A 13265-nucleotide genomic window follows, 5' to 3' on the forward strand; every position below is an offset into this window, starting at 1 on the left:
ACACTTCACAAACAATAACAAAAACAAAAGAGTTAATTACTGTTTTCGTCCATGTGGTTTGTCAAAAATCACTATTTCAGTCCATTAGTTTAAAATTTGCGATTTCAGTCCTGTGGTTTCACTTTCGTAACCATTTCAGTCCACCTCGTAACCATTTCAGTCCCTGTACTTAACAGAATAATGGATTGAAATGGTTACGAAAGTGAAACGACAGGGACTGAAATGGTTACGAAAGTGAAACCACAGGGACTGAAATCGCAATTTTTAAAGTAATGGTCTGAAATAGTGATTTTTGACAAACCACAAGGATGAAAACAATAATTAACTCAAAACAAAAACAAAAACAAGAAAGATTAGTTTTGATTTCTTCATGCTACAAAGACAGATGCATTGGTAACAAACAACAAAGATTCATTAAATAGCTCATTGAACGTCGTTCCTTCGATATAATCATGTTGTTCTCACGAAGGGACGTTAAAATGGAACAACCAAGAGATGACAAAAGCAAAGACCATACAAGCTAGCAAGAAGTTGAGGAACCGATGGCCTTGCCAGAAGCTACGGTTATCTGATGCGGCAGTTGTGGTCCCACCAGGTGCAGTAGCTGATGACATGGCGTCATTAGCTTCGTTCCATTGTTCCATTAGTTCAGCCTCGTGTACACCAGCAACGTTATGTGCAATTGATCCACAGATCTCGCATGTTCTGAGATTTAGGTGGAAACAAATCAAATTAGTATAACATTATGTGCAATTAGAATCTGAATTGTAAAAGGAGTATATTTGTATAGCACGGTTTATACTCGATCTAGGTTAGGCGGGCCATTGCAAGATGATCAATTGTAGATCATGGTTCTTTTTTTAGAGTAAAGTACACGGATGGTCCGTGTGGTTGATCAAAATTTTGGATTTAGTCCCTAGTTTTTCAAAAGTATGGTCCATGTGGTATGCACTTTTAAACGCATTTAGTCACTAAACGTTGGGGACTAAATGCATTACAAAGTGCAAACCACTGGGACCTTGCCTGTACTTTTGACAAAAGTTGGGGACTAAATATGTTACAAAGTGTAAACCACAGGGACCATCCGTGCAGGGGCGATGCTTTGAAGGGGCCGGGAGGGGCGCCCGCCCCCCGAACTTTTCGGCCAGTAGTGTTATATATGTAGTTTTCGTATAGAAATTTTTGGGTATATATGTTTTCGACCCCCCGGTTCTATAGAATTTTTTGGGTATATACGTTTTCGACCCCCCCCCCCCCTAAAAAAATTTCAAGCTTCGCCACTGCATCCGTGTGCTTTTGAAAAACTAGGGACTAATTTCAAAATTTTAGTTAACCACAGGGACCCTTGTACTTTACTCGTCTTTTTATTTGCGTGTGGAATTCCTAATTAAGTATTTAATAGTATTTAATTAGTAAGATACAAACTAAAACATTGTGAAGTTAATAACAAGAATATCAAGACTCAAGTACACTATGAGAGTTAAATTTTCTTGTTTAAAAAGTGATCATTTGACTAACTTTGAAATTATCCAACATTTTGACAAACTTCATAGAAACTAACTCCAAACATGTAAACAACTAACTACAATAGAAACAAGTTAGCGTTCTCATTTCGATCTCATTGTACACGTCGAACATATCTACTTAAGTTCAAAGATAAAGTAGTGACAAGAATGTAAAAGAGTTAATTACTGTTTTCGTCCCTGTGGTTTGTCAAAAATCACTATTTCAATCCATTAGTTTAAAAATTGCGATTTTAGTCCCTGTGGTTTCACTTTCGTAACCATTTCAGTCCCTATGGTTTCACTTTCGTAATCATTTCAATCCATTTAATCTGTAAGTACATGGAGTGAAATGGTTACGAGGTGGACTGAAATGGTTACGAAAGTCAAACCACCGGGACTGAAATCGCAATTTTTAAACTAATGGACTGAAATAGTGATTTTTGACAAACCACAGGGACAAAAACAGTAATTAACTCAATGTAAAAACTTTCAAGATTGCATTCACAAGTGTTGTAAAAACTTTCAAGATTACATGACACATAATACCAACCATAAAAAAGATCGATGGGGGTGACTTCACCCACGAAACCAGGAACCCGACACTAGAAAAGATGTTGTCGTTAAGGATAAATACAAGAATATGATGTCGTGTCGTATAGGCAAGCAAAACAAGATAGTGTATCTTTAAGCTTTTAAAAGTTCTTATGTTGATTTGACTCAAAAGTCCACTTGATACACCGAAAGACATCGAAAAGGGAAGGATGAAAGCAAATTCCAACACGATTTAAAGACTAATAACAAACCAATTCAATGTTTTCCATACATATAACACACATAGAATTATTAGTTGCCGACTTCTTTTTCGCTATTAGCATCTTTTTCATTCATGTAAACTGCTTTTTTTTCAACTTTATTTTTCTAAATTATTCCCTGCTTTCCCTCTTTAAAGTATGATTCCCTATCTCATGTATTCAGTCATTTTAGATATTTTTTTTTCATTAAGATGTGTCACTATTGATTCTTTATTGTATCATGACTTTTCTTTACTGTTTATAAATACGCATTTTTAACTCTTAGTAGGGGTGCAAACGAGCCGAGCGGCTTGCAAGCTACTCGAGATCCGCTCGAGAAAAAGCTCGAAACGAGTCGAGCCTTATCGAGCCCGAGCCGAGCTTGAGCCTAAAATAAAGCTCGTTTGTTTATCGAGCCCGAGCTCAAGCCTCGAATGTGAAGCTCGTTAGGTTCGTTGAGCCTTATCGAGCCTTAGTGTAAATGAGCCAAGTCGAGCCGAGCTTATTTAAACTTGTTTACAAGCCGACCTCGAACCTAAAAATAAGCTTATTTAGTAAACGAGCCCGAACCCGAGCTTCACTTATCGAGCGCGCGAGCCTAAAAAGTCTATTATTTATATTATTTTTATTTAATATATCAATTAATAGATAATAAACAAGCCGAGCTCGAGCTTTGAAAACATAGCTCGAATCGAGCCGAGCTCTCATAAATTAATCGAGCTCGAGCTCGAGCCTGGTCGAGCTCAGGCTCGGCTCGGCTCGGCTCAGCTCATTTGCACCACTAACTCTTAGTTACCTCAATAATTTAAATGGAAAAAAGGGTTGTTACTTGTTACTTGTTAGAGGTAAGTTTTATGCACATAAAGGTCAACTAAATCCCAACAATCAAGAACATTAAAATGGGAAGAATTCAACTAAAGAGAACTTACATTTTAACAAAGAACAAAAACCCAAATTAAGAACATCAAAATGGGAAGAATTCAACTAAAGAAAACTTACATTTTATCAAAGAACAAAAACCCAAATTAATAACAAAGGGAGATACATATGAAGTTATAAATCTTGATTTATCAACTTTTTTTTGTTGCTCTTGAAACATAAGTTTTGATCATAAAAGACCTCAAAATGGGAAGAATGAAACTAAAGAAAACTTACATTTCAACAAAGAACAAAAACCCAAATTAATAACAAAGGGAGATGCATATGAAATTATGAATCTTGATTTATCAACAAAAAAAAAAAGATAATTTTTTTTACACTTTTACTCTTGAAACCATAAGTTTTCTCATGAAAGACCTCAAAATGGGAAGAATGCAACTAAAGAAAACTACATTTTAACAAAGAACAAAAATCCAAATTAATAAGTAATAACAAAGGAAGATGCATATGAAAGTATTGATTTATCAACATAAATATTATTTTTTTTGTACTTTTTGCTCTTGAAACATAAGTTTTGATCATGAAAGACCTCAAAATGGGAAGAATACAACTAAAGAAAACTTACATTTCAACAAAAACCCAAATCAATAACAAAGGGGGATGCATAATTGCATATGAATCTTGATCTACCAACAAAAAAAGGATGATTTTTTTTTACTTTTTGTCTTGAAACATAAGTTTTGATCAAGAAAGATTGAAATATGCACATACCCATATGAACAAAATGATAAAAATTGAAGCTTGAAACATGGGCACTTAATATAACTTACTTGTTACCCTTGATCTTGAACCAAGCTTCAGCACAATGTTTATGAGCAGCAGCCAAATCATCTTTACAAGAACAACCCAACTCAATGGGCACCCCATTCTCACACTCTTGACTACTTATATCAAGACTCATATGACAAATCCTACAATCCCTCTCAACACTTGACAAATGTACCTTAACACACTCACCCCCATGGACCCCACCACCACCACCACCACTTTCAAGATCCACCACAGAAAACTCTGACACACAAGATCCCCTCCCCCCCTCAACCACCTCATCATCATCACCCTCCAACACCACCCCTACACTAGCATCTGATAATCTTGAACCACCATGATCATCACCACCACCACCACCACACCCACCACCGCCGGAGCCACCATCACCACCACCGGATTCTAAACTGAGATGGGTTTTTGATAAAGTTTCCATCTTTGGAGATCAAGAGAGGAGAAGGTGTGTTTCATGTAAAGAATTGTTAGTGAAAGTGAGACCATGAATGCTTTCTTGATCTCTCTTTCTCTTTCTCCTTGTGGGTCTTTTTTTTTTTTTTTTTTTTTTTTTTTTTTTTTTGCAGAATAATTGAATATATCAGGCTATAGCCATGGTTGGGAAGAGAGAAAGCTTGAAAAAACTGATGAATCTATGAAAAAAATAAATAGTAGCACATACAGCACGGGAATAGAGAGGGGGAAGATAAAGATTTAATTGCTTGTGACTATTCTTATTAATTTTTTGACTTGTACAGTTTTGGTTTATTGTTATTTTTATATTGTTGTATTCTTGTTAAGGTAACATCCACTATAATAATATACTTGATTCCTTTGTATTTCCTAAAACTAGATATATGCCGGCCCTGAGAATTCGTGTACCCTGTTCAAGCTCGAAAAAATGTGCCCTTAGGCCTTAATGAAATTGTTTATTGGGCTCACTAAAGGTCTAAATCTAATGCCAAAGGGGTTAATAATTAATCTAAACCATAAGAATAGTTTTGTAAGGGGGTCTATGTTGGTGTTTGTATGGGTGTACTCTATTAAAAAAATATTTTACATATACATATCAGGTTTTTTCACAAAAAAACGTGCCCCTCGAAATATCGGGCCCTGGCCGGTGGTCCTCCCCGCCCACCTCCAGGGCCGGCCATAATATGTTTTAACCTTTTAAATAATTGATTTTTGGTGATGTTCCTAAAACTAGATATATGTTGGTGAAACGGGTGCTTAGCGGGGAGGGGTTCGGTGAGGCGAGTCCTCGAGCGGGAACACCGCCGTCGACCCCTTGGGGAGTGTTTGCGGGGAGGGTGGATCGGTGGGTGTTCACCGCACAAAAAGAGAGGAGAGAGAGAGAAGATGCTGAGAGAGAGAGAGAAGATGATGAGGAGAGAGAGAAGATGGTGCTAAGAGAGGAGTGTCGCCATCAAATTGAGGGTGTGAAGGGAGTTAAGAGGGGAGTTGACGTGACGCGTGCTGATTGGTTGTGGGTAAGAGAGGTCACTCCCCTAAGAGAGGAGCGCCCCTTACACCCTAACCTTTTAAAACTTGATTTTTGGTAATGTTATGTTACTAAAACGGATCCAAGGCAAATTTCTCTTGATGTGTCATCTGTAGAACTTGAACACAAAACATCTCCCTTTCAAATCGAAAGGTTTTCCCTTTGTCAATAAACCATCACCCATTGATACTAAAACTGATCCAACCAACTTGTAAACTGATAAAGTGATTGATTTGATAATGGTTCCGTTATGAAGATATTTAAAAAAGGCAAGTTAGATTTTAATAATCCGAATTGGCTCTTTTTAGCCGATAATAATCTTAACTCAGTTAATTACACAAAATAATCAGAACCCTTCAATTTTGTTAGTGAAATCGTTCGCCGTTAAAAAACATAGTGTTTTAACTTAATATACAGTACAGAGAATAATATCTTCAATTATAATTTTAATAAAGATGTTATTGTACGTCTACAAAGATATTAAATTTTGAGTAATCTTGTAGTTTGATCGTTTTAACGGTTTTGCCCCAATCCTTTAAAAATAGCCATTTTAATCCCTGATCTATGAAGCTCATCACGATTTCACTCCCTGTCCCAAATGGCATCCATTTTAAACGTTAAAAACTGTGACGTGCATAACACACAATGGGCAATTATGACCATAACTAGACCAAAACCTAGACTGAAAAATGACAGTATTTAACGTTTAAAATGGACACCGTTTTGGGGGGTGAAATTGTGATGGGCTTCATAGATCAGGGAGTAAAATGGCTATTTTTAAAAAAATTGGGACAAAACCGTTAAAACGACAAAACCATAAGGACCAAAATGGAAGTTTACTCTTAAATTTTTAATAAAGATGTTATTATACGTGATACGTCTACAAAGATATTAACAAAATTCAAGCAGATGTAAAAGTCTTATATCAATTTTGTCGTTCTATGGCTTCTTAATGATAAGGTTTCACTAAATATATCCTCAGGGGATATTATATTACTAATAAGTTGACTGTCGACATACAAAGGTTACATTTTTCTTTTGTTTTTGTTTGACTTTTGAAACATACGAAATGTGTGGACACCGAAGTTATTACGTAGTGTGGTTGATAATTCATTTTATTTTACCCTCTATATAAGATAAGATATATTGATATGTAGCTAAAAAGATCAGAACATGTTTATGTACATTAATCCAGAAGTGTGAGAAGTGTATTATAACACTATATATAACATTATATAACACCATATAAACACCGTATAACAATATGTAACACCATATAACACTATATAACAAATATAACACTATACTTTGTCTGATAGCATGTCTATGATAGATGTATAGTGTTATATATTTATATAATAACAAAAGACGAAAGGTCTTAACAACAGTTCAGGTTTCTAGGTTTCTAATGACTGGCAGATGCCAGTCTTAAGACTTGATCTCAGTATCCCACCACTCTCACGGTTGAAAACACCCAGCCTCCACCACTCTCATCATCCTTCTAGGTTTCCAGACACAATGAATTCTAGGTCACAAATTGCGTCTCCAGGTTTCCCTTTGACGATTTCTTTGATCTGGTCGTCCAATTGGCGCTCTTTTTTCTCCGATAGTCTATTTGTGTTCCGGTGGTAGCCTACGGTGGTTTTGGCCACTGCTTCTTCTGCGCTTTCGTTTGTTCAGGTTAGTGATGTGGTTCTACGCTTAATTTCAATATCGTAATCTGTAGTTTTTTTCTTTGTTATATGATATGTGCATAAAGTTTGCCTGTTTTTTGGGTTTTAGTTAATGCACGCCAAGTGTTCGACAATTTGTCTTGATAGATTTTTTGTTCTTTGCTATATGACTTGTGCTTAAAGTTTGCCTTTTTTTTGGGGTGTTGTTAATGCATACCAAATGTTCGACAATTTGTCTTGACATATTTGACTTTGAGGTTTTACTCTAGGCACTAGATGTTTGTTCTATGTATATTAGGAGTACAAACCTAAAACATTGAATCAGTGTATCCTTAGAAAAAGGGATTATGAACTAAATCAATGTATATGTATATTTGAATTTAGGAAACAAGTGTTTAGAGGGTTTTGGTATATTTCAAATCTTTGGGAACTGAAATCAATTCGTTTTATTTTTGCGGCCTTTTTTTACCCTTTTGTAACAAACATTAAATAAATGTAATTATCATGTGTTCTGTAATTAATTTGTCTTTATTATATTAGTGACAGTAGGTTGCACAACTCTTTCTTCACCCTTTTATTCATGTATGGTGTATATATATTGTGGAGAGTTAAGTGGTCAGCTTACCGAAATAAGTTAAGTGCCATCATGGATGTGTAAGCTACTCATTCTTCCTTGATAACACCTACAAGCTGCATCTGCAACTTATCATTAAGACTTGATAATGACCAACCATGATAGTCATCACTAACTATTCTACTAATCACTACATGGGTTGGTTCAGATAATACATGTTCATTTAGATCAGAATGGGTAGTCTCAAATCAAACAAAATCTAAGAATATGTTGGTCTACTGACACTTGAAAATTTGAACGGTACAAAAAGGTAGGCAACACGCTAACACTTGAAAATTGATGTTTTTCTAACACTTGAAAAATGATGTTTTTTTATGATTTGTTATTAAATGTTATTCATGTTAACTATTTTATAAAATGACGCTTTTTAATGTAAGCGTTAATGTTGGCCAGGCTTCTACAGAACTCTTGTACTTTATTTCCCCTATGCTAAGCCAAGAAAAACAAATCTTAACAGTAAGCGTAAAGTAAAACAAGTGGTGTTGCATCTCTTTGGTTGCTTAGAGAAGAAGAAGAAGCAAAGATCGAAGGTCAAACCAGGGACTACTTTGATGGGCTAGCGCCAAAGTGTCACATTGAATAAAACTCCGAGGTTGGTTGTTTTCAGATTTGCTATAGACATCTTATTAAATATACTTGCCAAAGCTTCTTTTTTTTCAGATTTGCTATAGTCTAATATAATATGCTTGCCAAAGCCTTTTTTTTGTTTACAGACGACTGAAAATATATGAAACGACATTAATTTACATGTAAATATATACTATTTTTCGGTCAATAGAAAAAGGAAATGTAGATTTTGCCATAATACACCAACAACTTTCACAAATTACCTATACCTCCTGTGCAGCAGTTACTAAGGTGTATATATGTCATTGTGAAACCTAGTTCTACCTAAAGATTTTGTGTTGCACAAACTGGTGTATGCAGGTAATAGTGTGACTGATGAGTTTGTAGAGACCAAGATTACAAATATCTTAACGGCATCGACAAGCAACATCACACCGTAAAGAAAACGTTGAATGACTTCCTTCAACATTATTGCAGTATATTGTAGTTGACTCTTGGATATCTATAATACTATAAAAAGGAGAAGTGATGTACGTAAATGTAATTTTACATTGCATCCAACTCTTAAAGCAATATGTACAATTAATAAAAGCTTGTTTTGTAAGGCTAAAATTGTAAAGAGGCGAATATCTTAAGACGCTGCGAGAGTATAAAAGTAAATTCAAGGAACAGCCATACTCACATGCTCAAATTCCTTTCCATCGCTGCCCTTAAAGAAACCTAATCGACATTCCTCTGAATCAAACCGAAGATTGAATGCTACGCAAATGAAACGGTGAAACGGTGGGAAACAATCAATCATGATTTGAGATATAAACATGCAGATACAAGATACAGGGACTCAGGGACGGATCATTTTCTCTTTCCCTTCCAAACCTCTGGATCGCGTCATCCGAATTCCACATCTGCAACCACAAAAGGGCTCTTTAAAGTCACCGTTTCACCCTTTCACTAACCCTAAAATGACTGGTTCTGATATTTAGATTCTGCGCAGAGATTATCTTCCACGGTTTGAATCAGTTATTTAATGATGAACTTGTACAGGTTCGTTGCTTATCTTCGCATCCACCCTAATTCCAGCTACATCTACACCTCTAAATTTATTTGGAATTACTGTAATATTTATATTTCTTAGTGTGTATGTTATATGAAACCGTCATATGATTGTTTTTATTTGAAGTTACAAAATTCAGTTTCATTGTTCAGATAAAGTGATTTGATTTGTAATTATCCTATTATAATCACATTCTGGTGACCAGCTTAGTTTTCCGATAGCGTAGCATGATATATTTTTAATTGTTCTCAGGTCATGGGCATGCTCGGATCAAGTCTTTGGGATGTTTTGAGTTCATTAGGCCAATCTTAAGATGAAGAAAATTTCGATGCCATAGTTGTGCATAATGTTTTCTTTTCGTTAATTATTTTCTTCTGCAAGATGACACCAAACTCGACAGCTTGTGCATCGAAAGCTTTGTTGTGGTTTTCGTTTTTGGATATAAAGTATCGGATCAGGTTTGTTAGATCTGTATGTTGCTATATTTTGGTAAATGAAGTTGAATTTATATGCATTTGAGTGAACACATCACTTTTAAATGAGTTTGCTTATTATAAGAAAATAATTATTTTTCCTCCCAAACTATGCCTTTAGATAAAGTCATGTGTAGTATGATCATCATAAATAAGTATGTGTGAACCATTAAAAGAATAACTGTTTTATCATGGACTATTGTTCGTTAGAATCAACTTGAAACGTGTTTTAAGCAGTCCTCAAACTTTTTACATTTTTGGCAACTTGAAATGAGTCAAGCAGTGGTTGGGAAGTAGTATGGGGTTTTATAATGTAGCGAAATCTTGCTAAATTCATATCGGGTTTTAAGGGTATTTCGCTAAATCTTGATGCAGGTTGAACCGGGTATATGCTAAGCTAAACTATGGCGTAAGCTGGAATTACCACTGTGGCTTCTGGAGTTGCAAAGGGTAATGCTTATATCATACAGGTACTCGATTCAGTTATGTCAATGGGTGGGTTGGTAAGTAAATGTGCTAAGATGTGTTAGGTCTGGTCGGGTCGGGTCGAGTTGACCTCAATTAGGGAGTGTCAAAGCAGGTACTTAATTAGGGCATTTCAGCTTTGGTTTGAATTGTTGGGTCATTTCTTGTTGCGGATTACTCATGGACTCATGGTAAATCAGTACCCTCCTCCCCCGGCCCTCATTTCATTAATTTACAAAAAAAAAAAATTCTATTTACATATAGTGGATACGGTATTAGAGAATGATTGCTGGTGATCTGCAAAATATGGTGGTACTAAAAAGTTGTAAAACACTTTATTGGTGATCTGCAAAATATAGGTAAGGTGTAGAAAGATGGAAAGGTTAAGTGATAGTTCTGCTATAATGATTGTACGTGACGCGTTTAAATCTGTACAGTTGAAGACATATTCGCACATTTCTGTTTTTAAGCTCATGTTTCCTAGGCTTACTTTCTTACGTCTGTGCAGTGCCCCGATTCAAGAGGAGATCGGGTTTCTACCCCCTTCTTTGACTAGGTACATGCGTTTATAGTGCTCAATATTGGTGAGTTCTTTAACTTTTGCATTGGCTCATTTCAATATGCAGAGAATGTTACGACTTGTGTTTCTTGGGATGGTAATGCGAACGGTTTATGCGTAGTCAAGAAACTTACCGTCATATATGCTCTTACACAGCCTTTGGAATGCCTTTGTGATCATAGATCTTATGACGTAGTTTGTTCCTTACGTCTCATTTTGCCAATTTATTTTTCTACTTTTGTACAAAAATAATGTTTGGGATTAATAATTGATACGTATTTTTTTATTTCAGTACAGAGGATAACATCATCGTCTTGTAGCATTAGAACTAAACCAGATTGTCTCTAGGTTAGTTTGATACAAAAATATTGTCATTTGTTTATGGATCACAATGTAAATTTCCAGCACTATTTCTCAGCTTAATAGTCAAACTATTTATTAATATTACTGAAAGTTAATTAGTTTTACTGATTTGTTGCCTACACTAGAATCTTCAATTTGTCTTTTAGCAAGAGAGTGTTTATTTTTTGTTTTTGAAGGCTCGCATAAACTTAGCACAATGGTTCAACAACCTTTGAAGTCAAACATTTTTACCTGTAAAGCCCTTTTTTATTGATAAATTTAGCAATTGCAGTTACAAAATGAGTTTTGGAGAAAAATGGTTCAAGTTAAACTTAAAGTGGACGAGTCTTTCATATTAACCCGTGAAACCGAACTTTGGTTCAAGACATGACAATCCATGAAATCTTGATTGTCGAACACACACATAGGCATTGTTTAAAACGAATGAAGTTTGATTTGTTTTTGTAACTTTTTTGTCCCACATTGCAGAACTGAAGGCCCATCTTCCCTTTCATGTGCCACTATCAATTCTTTGTTTATACTCAATTGTTATATTAGTTGTGTTAACAAATTGGTTTTAAAAATAATCTGTGTGAACTCGTTGGGCAACGTGCGGTAAATACCCGCGGCAACGCGCGGGCCTCCCCACTAGTATAAGATTATATGAAAAAGCATGGGGTCTCTGATTCTTGTGGCTGGCTTTGCTCCAACCAACGAGAGCCTTAACAAAAAAGGATAGTAGAAGCATCCCCGCTCAACTCTCAGGCAAATCATTTCGCTTTGTAATGGATTAGGCTGGAAATATGTCTCAAAACTGGAAAACAATTGAATTAACCCACTACAATTTTCAACCCTTTATATTTAGTACATTATTTCTTTACCAATTATCGTTATGTAACACAGGTAATATCCTGTTAACATAAAAACATACCCGCCGCGAAGCGCGGTGTTATCTACTAGTTGTTATATAGTGTCATATAGTGTTACATAGTGTTATATGGTGTTACACAGTATTATACGGTGTTTATATGGTGTTATATAGTATTATATATAGTGTTATAATACACTTCTCACACTTCTGAATTAATGTACAATATCCCTACCCACGCACATAATCACTTTTTTTAATTGAAAGAGTTTGATGGTTGATTATATCATTTTTACTTTCGGTTATGGACCTCTAAAATTTGATGGAAATAATCTTATATCGAGTTTGACTAAAATTGAACATAGTTAGACCATCGGTACCGGTCAAGTGAATAGAAGAATATTGCCTATTAGACGATACTTCAATGCCACGTAAACATATGAGGAAACCACACTCACAGACTAGGTGGCGTAGCTGTCATGTGGGTGTGGGGTATTTTGTGATAGTGACCTAATTATTTCTAACATTATTTTATTAAAATGAACATTCAAAATTATATAATAAAAAATAGCATAACACTTGCATAAAAAAAAACTATCAAAACACTTAAATAAAAAGAAACTAGCAATGTCTATTGTAGCTTGCGTAAGAACATCCAATCTTTAAACGCATATCCTTAGGTCATCCGTAGTCATAAAGCCCTTTGTGGAGTGTTATGCGACACGTGTCGTGCCACATCACACATGGGCGTTATATCACTAGAGCCCGTAGTCATAAAGCCCCTACCCATCAATACCTAATTATTAATTTTCGTTTTTATTAATTAATTATTAAAACCTTGCTTTATTTTGATTGGTCCAAACTTTGAAAACAACCCCCATCACCGGCGTTATATATATGGCGCCACCCAACTTTTTTGTCTCATAAAGCCCCTCATAGTGGTGTTTGGGGCTTTATAGGGGCTTTATGAGGGCATATAACGCCCCACTACACATGCTCTTACACTTTGAAATGAAACAACGACTTGACATGTATTCCCCATGACCCATTTTTTCGTGAAATTTGTCGCGAACGCGGTTTCAAAACAATGTTTGTGTTCGAGTAGTTCGTAAAAAATTAAGGTAAATATAAC

At 35.5% G+C, this 13265-nt stretch overlaps 1 protein-coding gene and 1 long non-coding RNA gene across 2 annotated transcripts; one reads left to right on the forward strand and one right to left on the reverse strand.

Annotated features, from left to right (window-relative positions):
• Positions 1-335: 335 nt before the first annotated feature.
• LOC110868881 lies at positions 336-4740 on the reverse strand. Its single transcript, XM_022118147.2, has 2 exons — positions 4006-4740; positions 336-705 (listed from the first exon to the last, which is right to left on the reverse strand). Exons 1-2 carry the CDS (start codon positions 4437-4439, stop codon positions 462-464), a joined length of 678 nt encoding a protein of 225 aa, XP_021973839.1. The 5' UTR covers positions 4440-4740; the 3' UTR covers positions 336-461.
• A 2170-nt stretch (positions 4741-6910) lies between these two features.
• On the forward strand, positions 6911-11333 carry LOC110868880. Its single transcript, XR_002552851.2, has 5 exons — positions 6911-7178; positions 8199-8397; positions 8733-9416; positions 9679-9884; positions 10275-11333. It is a non-coding gene; the product is annotated as an uncharacterized LOC110868880 (long non-coding RNA).
• The last annotated feature ends 1932 nt before the right edge of the window (positions 11334-13265 follow it).

The sequence above is a fragment of the Helianthus annuus genome, chromosome 7 (genome assembly GCF_002127325.2).
Source record: "Helianthus annuus cultivar XRQ/B chromosome 7, HanXRQr2.0-SUNRISE, whole genome shotgun sequence".
Taxonomy (NCBI): Eukaryota; Viridiplantae; Streptophyta; class Magnoliopsida; order Asterales; family Asteraceae; genus Helianthus; species Helianthus annuus.